The sequence below is a fragment of the Oryzias melastigma genome, linkage group LG13 (genome assembly GCF_002922805.2).
Source record: "Oryzias melastigma strain HK-1 linkage group LG13, ASM292280v2, whole genome shotgun sequence".
NCBI classification, from domain to species: Eukaryota; Metazoa; Chordata; class Actinopteri; order Beloniformes; family Adrianichthyidae; genus Oryzias; species Oryzias melastigma.
In genome coordinates this window covers 30,261,214-30,283,343 of record NC_050524.1, presented here as the reverse complement: position 1 = coordinate 30,283,343, position 22,130 = coordinate 30,261,214, and the positions used below count along the sequence as shown (strand labels likewise).

At 36.9% G+C, this 22,130-nt stretch overlaps 2 protein-coding genes across 2 annotated transcripts in view; both read left to right on the top strand.

Annotated features, from left to right (window-relative positions):
- The window catches only part of LOC112149033 (von Willebrand factor A domain-containing protein 5A), a gene marked incomplete at its 5' end in the record, with an annotated part of 40,673 nt that overhangs the window by 5,218 nt on the left and 13,325 nt on the right, over positions 1-22,130 (top strand). Inside the window, 7 exon segments of the mRNA XM_036214769.1 lie at positions 16,699-16,813; positions 16,935-17,107; positions 17,182-17,270; positions 17,339-17,483; positions 19,439-19,518; positions 19,602-19,716; positions 21,335-21,493. Of these exon segments, the coding sequence (XP_036070662.1) occupies positions 16,699-16,813; positions 16,935-17,107; positions 17,182-17,270; positions 17,339-17,483; positions 19,439-19,518; positions 19,602-19,716; positions 21,335-21,493 (876 nt within the window).
- LOC112149038 (von Willebrand factor A domain-containing protein 5A) lies at positions 10,497-15,831 on the top strand. Its single transcript, XM_024276484.2, has 4 exons — positions 10,497-11,078; positions 12,034-12,236; positions 13,368-13,590; positions 14,337-15,831. The coding sequence occupies exons 1-4, from the start codon at positions 11,033-11,035 to the stop codon at positions 14,396-14,398; spliced, it is 534 nt and encodes a 177-aa protein (XP_024132252.1). The 5' UTR covers positions 10,497-11,032; the 3' UTR covers positions 14,399-15,831.

Here is a 22,130-nt window from a genome sequence, read left to right as displayed (position 1 = left end):
AAACTGTATTTTCTTTTCTCAGAGTTCACAGACTGACTGCAGTGTGACGGTGAATTACACTCTGGGAGATCATCCCTATAAGAACCAGATGCAGTTTGACCTGAATCCTGCAAAGGACACTGGGTAAAACACATTCATTTTTAATATGATTTTTTTATTCATTTATTTTTTTTAATTTTTGCTGAGAGGAAGTAAATAATGAAAAGAGGGGCCCTAAGACTGAGCCCTGAGGAACACCTGGGTAACATCAGAGTAATGGGATTTGGAAAATTTCAAATGAATTAATAGAGTTTTGGCTGAGTGGTAGAATGTAAATCAGTTTAAAGGAGGATCTTTTATTCTAAAGAAAGACAGTCTATTTAGACGGGTATTTGACAGCGTCAAAGGCCGCACTCAAGTCAAGAAGGATGAGAATTCTGAGGAGTCGAGTATCTGATGTCATGACGAGGTGGATGACGAGGTGAAGCAATGAAAACATGTTTTTTTCTATTTCTTCATGCCTTGACTGAGTAAATACGCACAATGTCATTAAAATATGTTTTCCAGATGTGCTCAACAGTTTGATTGAGCAGGTAAATCAAGGGTTAAACTCCAGCTATAATCAATGTTCATTAGAATGTCAGTATTCTCTATGATACATATTCTTAACTAACATTAGCTGGAAAGTTCTGCAGAACTCAAATTTAGATCATAAACATTGAAGTCATTTTCTGTTCTGAGTGAAAACTGATCCGTTTCACTCAGATTGATGATTATATTTGGATTACAAAAAGAGAAAATCTAAAACATTTCAATTCTTCATCTCAGCCGTACTGAACAGGTGGAGTTTTTCTGTTACCTTTTGGTTCTTCCTTTCATTGTTCCAAAAGTGGATCTTTCTCCTGCAACTGTCTCCAAGTGTTTTCAAGAGACAAACTTCTGAGTGTCAAGAATAAAAAATATTAAATATTTCTAACAAAAACAATAAAACTGTATTAACACAACATCCTTCCTCACTATACCTTCAGACATGAATAAAAGATTACAGTTAGTTTGATTTTCATTTCCTTTTTCCTTCTCTTCTGTTTGTAGGTTAACAGTCCACAGGTTAGCCGCTCGTTCTCTGCTTCGTTCTCTGGAGGTTAAGGAAAGAGAGAACAGAGGAAAGTCAGATGAAGACATGAAGAAGAAAGTGGTGGAGCTCAGTGTCCAATCAGGAGTGAGCAGTGGTCACACTGCCTTCATTGCTGTCAACAAGGACAGTGGTGATGCTGTTCAAGGACCTCTTGTGCGCAGAAATGTTCCAACCCCTGGTGAGTCTTTATCCAGTTAAACTGTAGACCTGAAAAGCCTGAAGGACAAGATTATATTTTCAAAGGTTTATGTATTTTTCTAATATGACCCCCTTAACATTCATTAACATTCACCAAAATCTCAGTGCAGCATCAGTCAAGTGAAAAATTATGGATTTTCAAAAGAGGTCATTTAAAATATTTTTTAAAGTGGGGGAGGTTTGGGGTCTACAGATCATGAGACAGCTCAGCCCCCATTTAGGTCCAGATGAGGACTTGGTGAGGCCTTAGATTATGTTCTGTGTTTATTAATTTTGTTACATTTTGAGTTTCTTTCTTCTTTTAAAGGATTTTTTCGACCCATGATGGCTATGTGTTGTTCGGCGCCTATGGGTAAGTGAAATTAAGATAAAATTCATTTTTCTATTCTATATTATTTATTTCAGGAAATGAACACAAGACAACTTGTAAATAAACATCAACAATTTCTCTTCAAATAGTATTGTGCATTACACAGATTCTATTTAATACATTAAAACGTTGCCATTTTGTGACAAAAACAAATTACCTAAATCCTCTTAATGTTTTACTCTAGTGGAACAATATTTAGTTTCTCCAAAATCTTGTAAATTCTCAACAATTAGAGTGAAATCTCCACAGTCAAATTCAAATTGATTTTATTCATGAAGTCTTTTTCATATAAACAAATACATCTCCAAGTGCTGTACATATATAAACAAACAACACAATAAAAACATCCTCTTGATATAAAAAAGAAAAAAAACAACCCCTTTATATCCATATCTACATATGTATACAAGTATACAAGTGCATCTACAGACATGTTAGAAAAGATTAAAATATGAGTAAATAAAAATAGAAAAAGAGAGAACCCTGAAGACGCTGTCAGCTCCAACCTCCTGTCAGCTGGTCGTCTACTTCCTGACCCAAGGAGCCAGAGCTCCACAACGTCCAGCCTCCCACCAGCCAAGGAGAAACCCGGGCGAGGGCACAGTGGGGATACGCAGGGCCCTGTCTCCTGGGCCCTAAAGCAGAAGACCCAGCCAAGAGTGAGAAGACACTAGTTTAAAAGCAAAGATTGAGTAAAAGAAACAAGCAAATAAATTAGTCAGTCAGGATTTAGGCTGCAATCTCCAGTGCTGGGATTGGCAAAATCTGCTTTCTTAAATCCAAACTCACTGCAACAGTCTACCAGAATGTTCTAGAGGACTTCATGATTCTTTCTGCTGAGGATCTGGATTTAGGGTCAGGAAAGTCAACAATGAGCATGGGAGCATTAGGCATCATTTTGGTAGGGGGAACGTACCGTTGCACAACAGCCTTAGTTAAAAACAAAGAAAGAAAAATCCGAAACAGAAAGAAAGTTGAGTATTCTGATCCTACTGACTTTTTAGATTTAGATTTTTTGATTCTACAGTTCAACAGTCGGCTGACCGTCTACTTTAACTCTGAGTTAGCTTAGCGGTGTCTGTTTGTTGTTCCTTTATTTTCAACTAATTTTGACAGACTTTTTAACAGTACTACGAATAAAAACTGGCAGGAATATTATTCCCGAATAAATCAATTTCAACATTAAATTACTTTCAATATTGTACTGTTGGTAAAAATATATATTTTGTCAAAATTATACAAGTTAGAAAAGAGCACAAGATAACATCGGGCCATTAATAATGAAATAAAATGATCTGGAGGGCCGGATATAATTGACAGGAGGGCCGGATCCGGCCCCCGGGCCTTGACTTTGAAACGTGGTTTAAACAATCAGCTTTTGTAGCCTGACAACCACAAAATGTGGTCGAAGATCACGGTGTTTGATCTGTTTTATTCCATTTTCAACAAAGCTATGGCTATCAAGATAATTTTCCTGTTATGGCATCAATAACCTTCTTAAAATGTTTTATATTATTTTAGTTAAATAAATAAATTTGAGCAGACATGCACAGTTTGATCAATCGATGTTCTTGGACTTGATAAGCCTGTGACGTATTTTTGACAGTTTGTAAACAGGAGAAATTCGTATTCAAGACAAAGAAAAGTCATATTCAAAAGAGACGTTAAACATAAATGCATTCATCATTTTTTCTGCAACTTTGTATTTATGAATACAACTTTTCCTTTATCATTATGTGTCTTATTGACAGCTGTCTTACCCCATCGTCTCTGTTTTCCTGGTCTGAGCTGGAATCTGGCTCTAAGCTGGACAGCTGGATGGCAGTAATATTGTTTCTCATTTTTGATGCACCAGTAAAGCTAGTCTGGGGTTGTAAGGGGCTGTAAGTTATCAGGAGAGCGTGTAAATAAATGGATAATGGGAAATGAGGGCAGTCTTACTCTGCACCAAGTGTTCCGCCTTCAACTCAGACTCAAATTTCTAATGAACTCCTGAGAAAATGATTGTATAAGATTCCAAAACAGAGCTTTGATATTCTTGGTCAAAAAAGAAACATTTGATCAGTTCTGTTATTTTATCAGTAAAAACAATTTGTTCTCATCTGTGTGTTATTCCTGCTTTTTAAACACAGTTCGGTCCATGGCCACTCCAGGTTTGATCTCTTTTTTATTCACCAAACCAGATGATTCTCATAATGTCTACAAGTTATGCCTAATTCTGCTTTTTAATCACAGCTCTCAGTATTGTAGGTAAGTGAGACCAAATGAAATGTAAAGTTACACCAACGTACCAAAACTTTCCAGTCATGGACTTATGGAATGCAATCACATATTGGTGTTTGATAAAAAATATTGATTATTGATTATAAATTTTGATTTAAAAATTTTATTCTGGACATTTTCAGTTGAAATCTTTGGCAGCGTTCAAGGAAGGGCATGCTCAGCTACATAGACAAGATCATTAACGATCCTGCAGTTCTGTCAAAGTGATTACCAGCTTGTCAAAATTATTAGAAATCATTTCTTTCAAGGATGTGATGTTCTTGCTGTTTTTGAGACACAAGTAACAGATGTGGTCAATAACACAACTGGAGAAATAGAGGTTCAAAGTTATAGGTTGTAAATGTGGAGAATAAAAATAGTGTGAAGAGAAATCTGTGGGTTTGAGAGAAAAATTAACTTCATGTTCTATTTCTTTCACAGGTGCCCCTTTTGTCTTTGGTGCAGGTAAGTGTTCATGTGTGTCTGCTAATATTTGTTTTCAGCTCATTTTTTTAGGATAATGACTTCTTAACTTGTTTTTATGATCAAACAAAAATAGTTTTTTCAAGAAAACTTAACAGTTCATAGATAATTTAGCTGTCCTCATCTTAAATAGAAATCATCCCAACATTTTTTTTGTTTTTCTTCTCTACACTTTTATGAACCAGCTGCTTTTTGCAGAACCTGAACCAAAGAATAACACATGCTGACAACTCAGTGATTCTTCCTGACAGGTTTAGAAGATTTTTGAGAGAAACTCTAAAGGATGCAACATCCTGATGTTGTGAGTTTAAGACTTGATTCTCACAAGAACTCAAAAGCATTTCAATTATTACTGTACCAGTAAAACCCTAATGTCTTTATCTACTAAACTAGATGATACTCAGAATGTCCAAAACTCTCAGCAATGTCTGTGATTTAAACGTTTAAATACACTAAAGTTTTTTCATTCCTAAAAAAAGAGTAATGTTTTTATACTAACAGAACCAGACAGCTCTCTAGTTTTTACACCAGATAACAAATAAACTTTGGGGAAGAAACCATTTTCTGTCATTTATTTATTCACAATAAACTCATTTTCATTTGATACAAGAAAAAAATGTTTGTTGAGTTAAAAATGTATGCCATCATTTATATTGTTTTTAGTTTTTTAGTGATTGTAAACATGAGAAAAGACTCAGAGATGATTACTATGTTCTCAAAATCAGAATATTAATTTCTTCTTACATGAGCTTTTATTTTCCTAGTTTTTTCTACATTTTTATTTTTACACCAACTTGAATCATGAGACTAAACATCAGGATAAAACATGATAGAAGATAGTTTATATGTATATACAGTATTTCTGAAAATTAACCTTTACATGTTTTCTTTTTTCTATCATACACTTCCTTTTTAGGTTGTCATCTCTCGGAAGGTAAGTAAAACAACTAAAGTAAATTCACTGAAGTTTTTTTCTTTCTTAAAAAAAGAAAAATGTTTTTGTCTTTACAGAAGAACAAAGCCCTCTTGGAAGAAAAGGTAAACTTTGGGGAAGAAACCATTTTCTGTCATGAACTGTCATTTATTTATTCATGATAAAGTAATTTTCATTTGATACAAGAAAATATATTATTTGTTGAGTTTAAAATGTATACCATCATTTATATTTATTGTTTTCTAATGATTGCAAACATGAGAAAAGACTCAGAGATGATTACTAACATGTTCTTTAGGTATTAGCAGAAAATCAGAATATTCATTTTTTCTTCCATTAGCTTTTATTTTCCTAGTTATTTCTACATTTTCATTTTTAACACAAACTTGAATCATGAGTCACCCAGAATAAACATCAGGATCAAACATGACAACATGATAGGAGATGGTTAATTAATATTGACTAAAATGAACTTTTTCATGTTTTTCTTTTTCCATCACTCTCTTGTTTTTAGCTTGTCTTTTCCCCAACAAAGTAATTAAAACACATAGAATAACACAAACATATAACAATACAAAAAACCTTAGCTTCTTTTTTGTTTTTTTTTCTGTTTTTGTTGCCTGTTGATGATCTTTGATTTTCCAAAGCACTTCTAAATGTACAGAAAAATAAACACAAAGATCTGAGGAAAGACTTAAAGATGACTAACATGCTTTTTAAACATTTTCAGGTAAGGGTTTGGCAAAGCTTTGGAAAGCTAAAAGTGAAATTAATCTCTTCTTTTATCACTTAAGTGGTAATCCACTTCATGTAATAAAATCTTGTGTTTTGCACCAAGTCAATTCACAAATTACCAAGACTAAACAACAGGATAATATGTTAAAACACAACATCATGACTTTATTTAGTTTGAAAATTAACTTTTTGTATGTTTTTTTCTTTCCTATGACGTTCATATTCAGCTCATATGTTTCTTAAGACTTAAGGTGCAGATTAATCTCAAGAAATAGACTTAAAAAGATTTTCATCTAAAGTGATGAGAAACACATTTTTCAAAATTTTCAGCACTCCTGCAATTCTGTCAGAAAATGAAGCATTTGTCTTTCTGACAGAAGAAGCTTTAGTACTTCAGTAGTAGAAACAAACAAAAACATTTTTAGCTTCTGCAGTGAGTAGATGAAGGAACAACAGGCACAACAGTCCAGCATCTTCTCCCCGTGGTCATCAGCCTGGTCAAGTTTCTGTGGAGAACATCTCAAAGTTTAATCAGGATTTGCTGCAAATCAGACAGTTTATCTAATTCAATCACCAGCCAATCCTCTGTACGCCCAAATTCTGGTGGTGGTGTCTGATCATTGTCATTGTAGAATAATCATTCTGAAAGGCAGTTTGCTTCTTAATCATGCTTTTACACTGAGATGATGTAAATACAATGGAGGTAAGACTGATGTTTGCTTCACTTTCAGTTTAAATACTTAGTTATTCTAAAGTTTGATCAGACAGACAGTATTGTTTTAATCTAACCAAACCCTGATGGTGCACCATCCTACATGATGCATTCCATCATTTATTTACTAATATTCTCAGAAGCCTCTGAGCCCGAGCCGCCCCGCAGAGACCCTCTGCTGCAGCTGGTTTCCCTCCAGAAGGCGTCCGGCTGCTGGATGCTCGATGCAGCTCTTGCCTCAGTGCTGGGGAAAACTAGTGAGGAGGTAGAGAAGTCAAAACCTGAAAAGGTGGGTCACTGACTGAAAAATCAGCTGTTTTAAGAGATTAAATAATTTTTGAAGGTCATTTAACATTTTTAAATGTTCTCTAGAGTTTTTCGTTCTCATATTTTCTTAGTGTTTGACGTTTGACTTCCTTTTGGTTGAAAAGGTCAGCAGTGAGGTGTGGGCCACCATTCTGGCTCTGACCTGGCTTCATGGATTCAAGATGGATGCAAAGGATGAATGGGAGCTTCTGGCTGTGAAGGCTGCTTCATGGGTCCAAGCCCAGAATGGTAACATGTCATTTCATTTCATTTATTATGACTCAACTTGTGCACTGAAATGTTCTGGTTAATTTGTATCAAATCAATATTTGACTTGATGGCAACATCTGGTGAAACTTTACTGTCAGTATTGAACACTTAGGCCTCTGTCAAAAACTTATTTTCCTGCTGAACCTCTCCATCATTGATGTTGTTCTTTCTGACTTCTCTTTCAGCTCCATGTGTGAAGGAGTGTGTTGATGCTGCAAATGCACTGCTGGGCTGCAGAGTGCAGAATGAAGCTCTGGGGCTCTGAAGAAGGAACTGAAGTTTAACTCTGTGACAGAAGATTTCATGTTACAACTCATGTCACTCTGTACGATTATTAACGTTTACGCAATGCTTCCTCCTGGTGTTATGATGGTAAAATGTTTGGATTTTAATCAGCTTTTAAACAACTGTAGAATACAAGTTGTTCAGATTGTTATCCTCCTACATCCCAGCAGCTTTGAATATTGATCAACATATTGACAATGCTTACATTATTATATTTCCTGGGAAATACTTTGTAGAAATAAAAATGAAATTATCTTTGTGCTCTGATATTTACTTGAGCTCATTAAACTCTCTCCATTAAATTTAACTGCGGATTCTGCCTTTTGTGGTTATTAATATATATATAATATTATCCTGTTAGTGTGAATCTCTTAATTAAAATGTTATAAAACAAAAATGCAATAAACTAGAGGAGGTTGTAGTTTTGATTAGCACTGACTGTAACACCAGTGGCTATTTCATACTTTATTTACCTCCTCAAATGAACCTTATTCGTCATATGCAATATCAACACAGGTCAATACAACAATGAAATGCTTGTGATGAGAAGCCAGTGAACTCGTCATAGAAAATACAAGTAAACAGCAATAAGTAGGAAAGTAAAGGGTTTTTTAAAAAGTAGTATTTCAAAAAATACAGAATAATACGAAGGAGAGGGATTTAAAGAGAAAAATGCAAAGAAGGTGATGATCCAGGTACATAGAAATGAGTGGGATGTAGAGGCTAGTGGCATGGTCCGGAAGGGTTTTAAATATACTGCACATAGGTTGTTACACATGAGTTGGTACACATGTCCGGCCTCGATAAATGAAGGTGCTATTTTGAGTTTAGTCTGACAGCTTGAGGGTAGTAGCTGTCTCTGAGCCTTTTTGTGCGTGCTGGCAGGCTCCCGTGTCGTCTGCCAGAGGGTAGCAGTTGAAAGAGTCCTTGCATTGGGTAAGAGAGGTCCTTGATGATGCTGCGTGCTTTCCTGAGACTTCTGCTATGATAAATGTCCTGGGTGGAAGTAGGGGGGTGCTGCTGGTGATGTCCTCTGCTGATCGGACAACTTTCTGAAGACCTTTCCGACTCTCAGAGGTGCAGTTCCCATACCACACCGTGATGCAGCCCGCCAGAAGGCTCTCGATGGTACACCTGTAGAAGTTCCTGAGGATGTCGGTGTTCATGCCAAACTTCTTCAGTTTTCTCAGGAAGGAGTCTTTGACGGGCTTTCTTTACCACGGTGTCGGTGTGTAGCGTCCATGTCAGATCCTCGGTGATGTGTACCCCGAGGAATTTGAAGCTGCTGACCTGCTCCACCTCCATGTTGTTAATGAGGATTGGTAGATGGTGGTTTGTGTGTCTCCTGAAGTCCACAATCATCTCCTTTGTTTTATTGACATTGAGAGAGGTTGTTTTTTCTGACACCATCTAATGGGTGATGTCACCTCGTCTCTGTAGGCGCGTTCATCGTTGTTAGAGATGAGGCCAAGGATGGTGTTGTCATCAGCGAACTTCAGGGTGATGTTGGAGCTGTGCTTGGCGGTGCAGTCATGAGGGAACAGCGAGTACAGGAGTGGGCTGAGGACACAGCCCTGCGGTGCCCCGGGGTTAAGGACACGTGTGGTGGAGAGGTGACTGCCGATCCTCACTGCTTGGGGTCTGTTGCTGAGGTCTGTTGCCCTCTCACTGTGGGTGAAGGTAAGACATCACTCTTGGCGTGCCATCATTCATGATCGCTGCATTGATCACATGGATCTGTCAAGATCTTATCAAAGCCCAGCCCCTGTCCCATTTGGAGACTCTGCCACTCCATTCCTATCAAGTGAGCGATGGAAAGAAAAACAAAGTAGAATGATCCTTAAAGAAAGGTTGGTTTATAACCACAGTAGTTAATTCTACTTATCTGGAGTCCTGCCTAAGAGAAATACAACATCATAAAAGAGATCATAGTTTGATCTAGAGGAGAAGGAGAAATTATGGAGGGAGATGAATGAGCAGACCCAGGGTATCCCTAAAGGGGAGTTGGTGTTGATTTGGGTCAACATGTGGGTGGAGGAAACAGGTGACGAGGACCACAGGTCATCCTCCTTCATCCTGTCCTTCGTGATGTGATGAACTAATTTATTCTGAACTTCAGAGTTTATTAATTCACCCACTTTCTTGTGTAATGTTAGAATTTGGAGACTTGTCTAATTTGGTAATGTAGCCAAAAAAAAAAAAAAAACTATTTTGCTTGATGTAACCCTTGTGCTATCTTAGGGACTTTTACATTAAAAGTGGGGCCATCTGGACCCCTCAAATCCTGTCCACCTTTGTCATGGGAGGGATCCCACATCATTGTAAGAGTTGGGTCATCTGGACCCCATAAGACCACGAAGGGTAACCAAACAGGACAGATTTGAAAAAGGTTAAAGAAGGGAGTGGGGCTTGGGAAGGCGGGCTGAGTAGAATTGTGGTCCGGATACTTCATTGACAGTTTATCTTGAGGTTACTAAAGGATCTTCTTGTTATTGACTCAAAGAAAATAGAATTGAAAAATCATCCCGGAGCGACTCTTTGTCTGCCGGTCAGCCAGCTTTCCAAAGGCCGGTTTAGCTAGCAAGCTCTGCTACGTCGTTCTCAGAAAAAAATGATGTAAAAAGGTTTAACCTACTGTCAGAGTGGTTTCTTACTGGAATAAATTGACATAATGGCCTAAAAAAACATATAGAAGCGGTATTTTTCAAAATGACAAAACATTTTTAAATAAACTCAGTAGCTCAGGCTACTGCTGAAGCTGAACATACTTGTTTCAGGTAAACAACAACATCATGTGAGACAAAACAATCAAGAGAAAAGGGCTCGGAAGAGAAATATTCTGTCTTTTCTTTTTCTTTGTCTTTAGGTGCTATTTGGTCAAAGTTTATTTTGTTACAACACAGAAAATAGAATGACAAATGAATGAAAATGATATTTAAAAAAATCACTGTTTCTATCCTGGTGTCATAACTCAAATAAATGACTCTTTTCACCAATCGTTTTCTGCTGTGACTAATCTCTACTCAGGGGAAAGACCCGCCCCTCCTGGGCATCAACGTGGACAAAACAAGCGCGCAAAGGGGCGTTTCTTTATCGTCGCATTCCGGAAATGGTTGCAACATAAACAAATGTCTTTAAAAGACAGACGCGCGTGCGTGGACTGTTCATTCTATCGGTACATGAACTCGTTTAAGTCTAAAGTACACGTATTTTAGGTAAGAAGGAGAAAGTGAGTGGTGTGAATGTAACTTTTGTTTTGTTTTTGTTTTTTTTCCCGCAGTTTTTTTTCTTTTTTTAGAAAAAAAGTTTTTTTTTTTTTTTAATTGTTATTTTGACCTGCTTTGTGCCGCGAAAATCATCAGGATGGAATGTCCCTTCGGTCTGCTGTCCTTAATTGAGAAACAAAAAGGTAAAAAGAAAAAAAAAACAACATTTTCTTTCCTATTTCAAGTGTTCATAATTTCAGTGAAGTGTTGTTGAAGTTGTTCTGTTTTGTCACTACAAATTAATGATTTTTGGGGACAAGTTAGTGTTTTGTGGAAACAAATTTAGTAGGAATCGAAGACACTAATAAAAAATACTTCTTTGTACTATGCTGTGCCCACATGTGTGCACTAAATACTAATTAGTGCCCACAACAGGCTAAGAAAACGTTATTTTTACGCATAAAATGTGTGACAGATAATGACAACTAGGCAAACTTTGGCCTAACAACTATTGCATATTATTTTTGATGATTTTTTACCATAATTATTATTAATATAAAATCATTTTATCTCTCACCAATGTGAGAGACAACATTTTTAAACACCAGTCTCCAGTTTGGACTTTTTGGTTTGGTCACATCTTTTAAACTTTTAAGTTCTTAAGTTTTTCAATTTTAAGTCTGCAATTGTTTTTTAGTTATTGAAGTTTACGGTACTTGGTAATTTTATGTCATTGTTTTTATTGGGTTTTATACGTGTATTATCATTAGTGTTTCTTTTTATTTTATTTTTTTATATTTTTGTTAAGTCTTCTATTTGTTGTGTCTGTTGTGGTAGTATTTACATTATTATCAATTCAGTATTGAAAGCTTATGTGCATAAAAAGTGCTTGGAAGATGAATTGGTTTTAAAATAAAAGCTGATTTTTAGTTTGTAGTTTTACTCTTGTAACTTTTAAACAGTCTCAGCTGCATTTTTTCTTAAATTGGTTTAGTTAAATTCTGTGTGTGTTTTTGATACTCATCAGAATGTAGATTGAAATGGACTTTATTCATTGAACTTTAAATTAAAAAAAAAAATCTAACATTTTCTTTTGTTTTTCATTTTTATTTTCTTTTTTAATCAGATAATTTACCTAACCAGAACTTTTCTTCTCAGTTCCTCTGCAGAGTGTGGAGGTGGAGCTGCAGGTGAAGGACCATGTGGCTACAGTCATCTCCACTCTGAACTACCAGAACAAGGAGGACAATCCTGTAGAGGCAGTTTTTGTCTTCCCTCTGCCTGGAGATGCTGCTGTGTGTCATTTCAGTGCTAAGATTGGACAGACACACATTGTAGCTGAGCTGAAGGAGAAGCAGCAGGTGATCTGGACAGAAAGCCTCACTCCCTGGAAAGCAGCTGCAGATTAGTTAACATTTGCAGCTTTGTTCACATCGACACAAGTAATCTGAATAAAAATGTAAACACACCATACAGAATACTCTGTCCCAGTTAGACTTTTGAATGCAGAAATGCCGCTCCACAGAGTCCTTTGAAACTGTTCAAACAATCATGTGAATTTGTGTTACCAATTGTGGAGAGAAAAAGTGAAGGCAGATGTTGTTCGTACGCATTTATGTGCAGTAGTGCTGCCACAAACGATTATTTTAACAGTCGACTAATCACTGATTATTTTTTTCAGATTAGTCAACTAATCAGGTCATGCACGAAGTGTATTTAAAACGCACATCATTAGCTTTTTGCTAACTAAAAACTAGATATGTATCATTACCTGCAATAATGCTAGAGTGAATGCTGTAAGCTGAATTTGGCTGCTGAAGATGCTAAAAACAGTAGATAAAGACACGGATGTTGATAGCAGAAAACATTGAAGCTGATAGCGGGCTAAAATATTAGTTAAATGCAAAATTAGCTTTAAAAACTGAAAAAAGCCAAAGTTAGCCAAAACAGCTGGCATGTAGCTGAAATATTAGCTAAACTCAGAAATAGCTTAAAAAACCTTAATAACTGTCAAAATAGTCCAAAAAGCTAGCAGAATTCTATCATAACTTTCAACTTCTGACTAAATTTATTATGAAGTAATGAAAAATCGACTATTAAATTAGTCGTCTACTATTTTAATAATTGATTAGGGCTGCCACGATTACTCGACTACTTTGCAGCCAAGATCCATCCGGCTGCAGGGGTGCCGCGAGGGACTTTGGGCCCCATGAAAAAAAAAAATATAGGGCCCCTAATACAGAGGCAAACTGGCATTTGGGGCCTCTGTGGGCCCTTCCACAGTCTGGGCTCCTAGAATCAGCCACCTTCCATTTTTTTAGATAGTTCTGCTCTTGTCAAGATGATTTATTCCAATCTAGCTTGTGGGTCAATAAAAGTTTGCTACAATCGGATAACGCTTTTTGGGGCCCAATTCTAATCTGATCATTGACCTGAATAAAGACATTTTTGCATGTAACCGCAGCTGCTGACGTGTTTGATGTTTGCTGCAGGCTCGGGAGGAGTATGATGATGCTCTGAGTTCAGGACAGCTGGCCCTCCTGTTGGAGGAGAGTGAACAGAGTCCGGACATCTTCTCTCTGAGTGTGGGCAGTCTGCCTCCAGGGGAGAGCGCCTCCATCAGGCTGGAGTATGTCATTGAGCTGACTGTGGAGGCTGATGAGGGGCTGAGGTTCTGTCTGCCTGCTGTGCTCAACCCTCGCTACCAACCTCAAGGTATGGAAACCAGTTTTTAAAATATTACACTCTTCTGTTTTACTTCAGAAAATATCCATGTTTAACTAGAGTAAACAAGCTTCCACATGAAAACCCCTTCTTATTAGTGACTCATTTCCTGTTGCTGTCTCTAAAACGGTTACATTAGTGAGGAACTTTTGAAAATACTTGCCTAACTTTGGACATTCCTCTTCCTGTACACAACAGTCACAAAGATTTAGCAATACACAAGATTTATTCCTCCCAAACTTCCACCATCAGAAACTCCTTTGTAATCTGATCTCTTCCTTTTTGTGTTGCCCAACTTTTTTTTTTGCTATATTATGCACATAGTTTGTACTGTTTACACACGTTTTTAATCCTCTTTTAATTTATCTTTTTAAAAATATTTTTACATTAAGTTAGTTATTTTACTTTCTTTAATCTTACGTTTTCATAACTAAAACATAAGAGTTTTTTTATTTTGTAAAAACAAGCATCTTGGCTTCATCATTTATATTCATTTCTTTCACATTCTCTGTTTTATATACAAGTAAAATTTATAGTTAACCAACAATGACAGAAAGTTTGTTTTCTTGTAGTTCTTGTCATTTCCCTAAGAAACCCCATAAAACAACACATGTTTACAGTTTTACTCTTAAATCTGAACCAGTTTTTGTGGTCTATGTCTGTGTGACACATGTTATGTAAACCCCCTGGGTACAGAATTCCAGTCAGAAATGACTGATTTTCTCTTTTCCCATCAGAACTTTCAACAAGGACCAGGACCCTAGTGGCCAGAAGTAGAATGAAAATCACAGATTTATAAAATAATGTTCCTGCAGATTTTAAAAAGTTTTGTCTTTCTATACAAAGCTGGTGATCCAAGTATGTTCACAAACTACTGTCCCATATCAGTCTTACCATGTTTTCAAAGGTTCTAGAAAAGTTAATTAACTCTAGATTGCTCAAACATTTGAACACAAAAATGTAATGTATCAACACCACTATGGATTAAAAAACTCCTCCACTTACCTGGAATTAGTTGAACTTACTGACAGTATATACACGGCTTTAACCAACACTGAAATTACAATAGGTGTATTTGTATTTCTTTTGAAGGCATTTGATTCTGTGCATCATGGAATATTGTTGGACCAATTATATGAATACGATTTTCAAGGTCTTGTGCATAAATGGCTTTTTAATTATGTGATAAATAGAAGACAATATGTGACAATTAATGACTATGACTCAGAAAGAGATGTAATTAAATGTGGTGTACCCAAGAAATCTATTTTAGGACCTTTGTCATTTCTGGTTTATATAAATGATTTAGCATGTTTTGGTAAAACAACATTTTCCCCATTTTATTTGCAGATGACAACTATCTTTTGATTTCTCATAAGGATCCAAAAACAGTTGTAGAAAAACAAAACAAGGATCTGAAAGAATACTCTACCCAGTTTCAAGCAAACAAATTATCTTTAAATTTAATATATATATATTTATGATTTTATGGTATTCTCAGGCTGGAAAAAACACAACAATTTAATTAAAATTCATATTCAAAATGAACAAACTGAAGAAGTTTCAGGAGTTCAGGAGTTTTAGGAATTATGAGTTCACAAGTTAAATGTTCTTCCTTTTAATGTGGCAACAAATTCTTATTAACTATTCATTATTATTAACTATTAAAGGAGTTTGGGTTTTGATAGCAAGATTAAATAGAAAATTTCTAAAAAAGATTTTGATCTCAAGTTATTAAAATTGGGTTTAATTTTGCAAAAAAAAAAAAGATATGTTTTCTAATTTTATTTTCATAAAATCAATTTGATTTTGAATTCTTATGTTAGAGTTAATTGTTTTATTGGTTTAGATTCTTCAGACTAGTTATCTATTTGTTTATTTACTGTATTTCACTTTATTTTATTTTTCAACAGAGTTGTTATTTTCTTGAATGAACCCAGATGGATTTCTGTAACATCATCACAGGATTTTACTTTTTGTATTTTTAGTTTTCTTATATTTTTTTGTCCTTTTTATGTGTGTAAATAAATAAATATATCAAATCAAACAACCAAATAAACATTCATTTCTAAACTCTAAGGGGTTTCTTTGCACCATAACTTTCAAATTCAACTTTATTTACGTATATAGCTCTATTCCTGCTACAGAGCATCTTTTCACTATAAAATAAATACAAGTTAGACAAAAAATAGCAGTTAGATAGCAATCCTAATAAAAAAAAAATAAAAAAAACTGCTTATATACACGGGCTGCACGGTGGCGCAGTGGTTAGCGCTCTTGCCTCACAGCGAGAAGGCCCCGGTTCAAATCCCGGCTGGGACCTTTCTGTGTGGAGTTTGCATGTTCTCCCCGTGCATGCGTGGGTTTTCACCGGGGACTCCGGCTTCCTCCCACCGTCCAAAAACATGCTTCATAGGTTAATTGGTGACTCTACATTGCCCCTAGGTGTGAATGTGAGAGTGAATGTGTGTGTGATTGAGGCCCTGAGACAGACTGGCGACCTGTCCAGGGTGAACCCCGCCTTCGCCCATCAGCAGCCGGGTTAGGCTCCGGCACCCCCGCGATCCCGAAAGGGACGAAGCAGTCAGGAAAATGGATGGATGGCTTATATACACATCCCATAAGTAAAATCAAATTAAATATTAGCAACAATTTATAAAATCAAATTAGAACATGTGGACATGTAAAAACTACGTAAAAGCTGTAGTTTTAAGTTTTTTTCTTAAAAACCTCCACAGTAGATGAAGCCCTTGAACATTTTTAGTATCAAACTTGACTGAAGCACTAAGTATTAACCCTTTTATTGCCACACATACTCGCGATTCTTGACGTCTCCTGGTTGTTTCTTGTTTTCAGGTAGTGAAGCTCCTGGACTCCCGGTGAGCTCTATTCCAACCTCTGAAGTTCCCTACAGTCTGTCCTTCTCTGTTCGAGTGTCCTCTAATCGGCCAGTTTCTAAAATTGAATCAAAATGTTCCATGGAGCCTCTTCAGTACCTGAACTCTGATCAGACTGAGGCCACTGTGAGTAAAACAAACAAGAACGTTTGCTGGTTCTCCTTACTACGACCCAGTAATGAGTATAGTTGTTGATGTGCAGGTTAAACTGGCTGCAGGACACAAGTTTGACAGAGATGTAGAGCTGCTGATTTATTACAAAGATGCTCACCAGCCCTCTGCTGTGGTGGAGGCAGGACAGGACTCTGCTGAGCCTGGTGAGTTCAAGTTTGTAAAGTTCAGATAACTAATTCTTGGATCTTACTGTAATGTTCATTCTCTGTGCTTGTTTTTTTTCTGACATGAATTCACTTCAAGTGTTTTTCTCTTGTGCGTCAGGAACTCTGATGGGTGATCCGGTGGTCATGGCGAGCTTCCATCATGACTTTCCTGAGTCTGTGCGGTCTTCCGCCTCTTCCTGTGGAGAGTTTGTGCTCTTACTGGACCGATCAGGCAGTATGGATTCTCCTATGGCCGACAGTGATCATCTAACTCGCATCGACAGTGCCAAGGTAGATATCTCTGCAGAAACTCTCTCCTTCTCTCTATCATTTCCTGAAGCAGTTTTTCTCGGCCCTCTCTGCAGGAAACTCTCCTGCTGCTCATGAAGAGTTTACCCATGGGCTGCTATTTCAACATTTACAGTTTTGGTGACCATTTTGAACACCTCTTCCAGTAAGCTCGGTTCTACATGTTTGTACTTTGGTCGTAGTGTGTTATTTGAATGCACATTTCCACGACAGGAAAAGCGTAAGGTATAGCCAGAGGACCATGAGGCAGGCTCTGAAAAAAGTTGAGGAGATGTCGGCTGATCTGGGCGGAACAGAGATCCTGGAGCCTCTCCAGCATATTTATGGACAACACTGCATCCCCGGTCAACCGAGACAAGTAATGCATGACATACATGACATAGATGACCTTTAAACACCTGCACTCTTCATTGACCTCTCAAAGGCCTTCGACACCGTAGATCACACTCTTCTAGGAAAAATGCTAGTCAACATTGGCATATCCAAACAAGCTATTGTGTGGTTTGTCGACTATCTGTCAAACAGATTTCAATCAGTACAAATATCAGGCACTTCCTCTCTTACTCGTGAGATACAGAGAGGTGTACCACAGGGCTAGGCTAGGTCCTATCCTCTTCTCTATTTACATTAACAACTTATGTCTAAACTTACCAAATGCATCATACCATCTTTATGCTGACGACACTGTCATTTACTGCTGCTCCATATCAATAACTCAGGCTTTTAATTTCATACAGTCTGCTTTTAACGTGGTTCAATCATTCAAAATGGTTTTAAGTACAGAAAAAACAAATGTGATGATTTTTTTCACATAGACGTAAACCAGATGAAATCACGCAAGTACTTAAAACTCAAAATAACAAATCAACAGAAATCGCTATAAATACCTCGGCTTTGTACTCGACTCTGAGCTCTCCTTTAAATTGCATGTTACCTCTTTAATACACAAACTAAAAATGAAACTAGGGTTCTACTTTAGAAATAAATCATGTTTCTCACTTAAAGCTCGGAAGGTTCTAGTGGCAGACACATTTCTGCATTGGATCGATTATGGAGAGATCCTGCACATGAATGCGTCATCCCCAAAGACTAAACACTGTGTATCATTGTGCTCTGAGGGTTGTAACTGGTTGCGGTCGTCTAACCCATCATTGTGAACTGTATACAAGAGCAGAAAGTATACGCACTGGATGACTCTGATCTATAAGGCGTTGCTTGGTTGGGCCCCATCATACCTCTGTTTGCTTCTCCAAAGAACCACCAGTCAATATACCTTATGCTCGAATTAAGATTTTCATCTGTATATTCCCAGAGTACGAACTGAATTTATAAAACAAGCATTCAGTTATTCTGCTCAACTGAAATTGTCTGAGCTAGCTTCATTTGGTTTATTCCACTCTTTTATGTGCACCAAAGAAAAAGATTCCCTGTCGATGTTAATAATGCATGCCTTTAAACAAATCCACCGTATGATTATTGTATTGAATTTATTTATTATGCTGCTCATACCTTTTGCACTCTGCTAAAACTGTTTACTTATACTACCTCTAAAAAATCACTGTCACTTTAACACACCTCAGTTTCAAATTTTATATTGTAAATATTGTAAAATCATCCCCAATTTATACCTCTGTTTTATTTTGTAACCTTATTTAAATGACGTGTGCTGCTGACCTCTTGGCCAGGTCACCCTTAAAAAAGAGATCCTGATCTCAATGGGTTTTCCTCCTGGTAAATAAATAAAAGAAATTAAAAAAAGGCTGAACTGTGAACATGTGAAAGAGAAATAACATCTCTATAAAAGAAAAACATTAGCTTAGCCAAAACAGTTAGCATGTAGCTGAAAAATCTGCCTAAAAAACTGAAAAAAGCCTAAATTAGCCAAAGCAGCTAGCATGTAAAAATTGGCCTAACTCCAAAACAGCCTAAAAAACTTAAAAAGAAAAGCCCAAACTACCATGTCGTTGAAATATTAGCTTAAATAGCCTAAACAAAATCTTAGTAAATGCCAAAATAGTCCTTTGACACGTGTGATCTAAATGTTGCAGTAAAAAACAAAACTTGCATACATTTCAGAAACATTATAAAGTTTAGCCATCAAAAAATCATAAATCAACTAATATACAAGACGGTTTCACCTTTTTGCCAGTGTCAATCATTTGCTTGTTTTTGTCTAATAATCACAGCACACATTTGTAAATGTGTGTAGCATAACACAGAAACAGGCTTTAGCACAGAATAACTGATACCTTACATGGTCTCTTGCTGTGTTTTATCAGCTCACATTGTAAAACTCATGTGTGTGCTCCTCAGTTATTCGTCTTCACTGACGGAGAGGTGAGCAACACCAAGAACATTCTGGATCTGGTGAAGGAGAACTCTGGTTCTCACAGGTGAGACCACAGAAACAGAACAGACACTCTGAACGTAATCAGACTGTTTCTCATGAAAACACACAAATCTTTGGCTTTTTTAGGTGTTTTTCTTTCGGGATTGGTCCAGGAGCCAGCTCTGCTCTTGTCAACGGGATGGCCAAAGAGGGAGGAGGTCATGCCCAGTTCATCACAGACAACGACAGGATGCAACCAAAAGTGAGAATTTCAATTTCTTTAACAAGTATTTTTTTTCTGAAAAAGAAGTTCCCTAAAGAAGAAAATTGCTAGAAATGAATCTGTCCAGGCAGCAAATAAATGTTACTAAGCAAGAAATGTTTTAATACGATTTAAAAAAAACTAGAAGCAAGGAGTTTCACACAAACATTAAAAAAGAGGAAAAGAAGCTAAAAAGTTAGTTACTTCAAACTGAATGTTTTAATGCCCAGATATAAATATTTTTTACTAATTTAAGCAAATGATTCGTATTTTTTTTTGTCTATATTACTGCTGTCATGCGACATATTTTCTTGTGTAATTAATCTAACTAATCAATTTTAACTGCAATTTTTTTTTACCTGAATTCTGTGTAAAAAGCCTCATTTTGAAGTATTTCCATTTAAATTTGTGACTTTGTGGTGCATCAAAAGATCAAAGTACAACAAAAAAAGCTAGCTGCATGAAGTTAACTTTTACTTCTACACCAACAAGGAGCATTTTTCTTTACTTTCGAGGAATTAAAAAAACAAAAAAACAAAAAAAACCCAAGAACAAAACATCAGATCCAGAGTGTTTTCAATTTAATGTATAAAAACAGCTCATCTTGCACACTAAACTCTTAGACGGTTTATACGCATTTAAAAGCTCTAAGCTAACTGTTCTGGAAAGTTTTTGAAATATAATTTTTGAAAGGGTTTCCTAAAGTTTATGAAATTTCCGCTTATGCAACTGGCTAAGGTCGGGAAATTTCTGCTTCCAATAGTGATCCTGGTGCCATCTTGCGTGGCACCATTAGCCACTCAGTTTTGTTGCTATACCAATGTTACCTCCTAAGCTAACGCCAGCTTCTAAGCTAACGCCAGCTTCTAAGCTAACGCCAGCACCTAAGCTAACATCAGCACCTAAGCTAACATCAGCACCTAAGCTAACGCGAGCTCCAAAGCTATGATCAGCTGCTAAGATATTGCCTAAGCTAACGCCAGCTTCTAAACTAACACCAGCTCCTAAGCTAACACCAGCTTCTAAACTAACACCAGCACCTAAGCTAACACCAGCTACTAAGCTAATGCCAGCTCCTAAGCTAACATCTGCACCTAAGCTAACGCCAGCTCCTAAGATAACATCACTAAGCGAACGCCAGCTCCTAAGCTAACATCAGCGCCTGAGCTAACGCTAGCTCCTGAGCTAACATCAGCACCTAAGCTAACACCAGCTCCTAAGCTAACATCAGCACCTAAGCTAACGCCAGCTCCTGAGCTAACGCCAGCTACACTAAGCTAATGTTGGCTACATAACTAGCGTTAGCTTTGGCTTGTGAGTAGCTGTAATCCAAACAAAGAATTCTAAACAAAGAGTCTAAACAAAGGAATGCTGGGATATCAACGTAATGCCTGCTCTGCAGCGAATGTGTCTTTTAAAAAAAACAACACTAGCTTTTTTATTTTTGGCTGAAAACTGCATAATCATATTTAAAAAAAAACACCACTGAAAATTATTTTACAATAAAAAAACAAGTTGTAGTAAGACTAAAACTGGTCAAATATACTGTATGTATAAATACAAGGTATACATCTTTGCGAGGATTGAACTGTTTGCAATCCTTCCTTTTGTCTCTCAGGTGATGCAGTCTCTGCGGTTCGCTCTGCAGCCGCCTGTGGGGGACATTTCTGTCACATGGGATCTACCTAAAGGAGTGACCGTCAATGTCCTCTCTCCACCCATCCAAAGCGTTTTCCAGGGACAGCGCTCTGTGATTTTTGCTCAACTCACAGGTCAGGTAGGAGCAACCCCTCACCTCCAAATATTAAGGACGTAATGATTCTTCGGGAATCGGAAAAAAAGAACAAAAACATGTTCATCGATGCTGAAAATTTTAAAATCAATTTTAAAGCTTTACATGCAAGTGTGCCCGTGTGTGTTTGTGTGTAGGTGCTTACACACTGGTCGCACAATCAAGTGAACACTCAATAAAAAAGGGAATGCAAACGCACGCACACCAGAATTCCAGGCCTCCGCGCACAGAGAACCGGGTTGAACATTCAGTGCGCGCTCAGCGGCTGTGAAAGGGGTTGAGCTGAGCAGGTGCAGAGAAGTCTTTCAAATAGAGCAAACATGAACAGAGTATGAAGGATTTGTGATCATTTCAGTATTTTGTATAATTGTTTATTTTTATTGAATCATTTCTGTCAGCAAGGGTCAAAAAGAAAAAATACTTAGCCTTAAAATGCCTTTAATTGATTGTGTTGGAAAAAAAAAATCAGAAATGAATCGAAATCGCGACTTTAAAACTGTGAATTGAATCGTGGCTTGACTTAATCAATACATCTCTACCAAATATCCATTTGGAAACTCCTCTATGGGGTCAAATCAGGATCACCTTAAAGTGAATGAAACGCCACATTGTTAATTTGAAA

What these genes read in the sequence shown, in the direction of transcription:
- LOC112149038 (XM_024276484.2), top strand. Translation starts at nt 11,033, where the DNA reads ATGGAATGTCCCTTCGGTCTGCTGTCCTTAATTGAGAAACAAAAAG. An exon ending in AGCTGAAGGAGAAGCAGCAG is followed by an intron (nt 12,237 to 13,367) that starts GTGATCTGGACA and finishes TGTTTGCTGCAG; the next exon opens with GCTCGGGAGGAGTATGATGA. An exon ending in CCCTCGCTACCAACCTCAAG is followed by an intron (nt 13,591 to 14,336) that starts GTATGGAAACCA and finishes TTTTCCCATCAG; the next exon opens with AACTTTCAACAAGGACCAGG.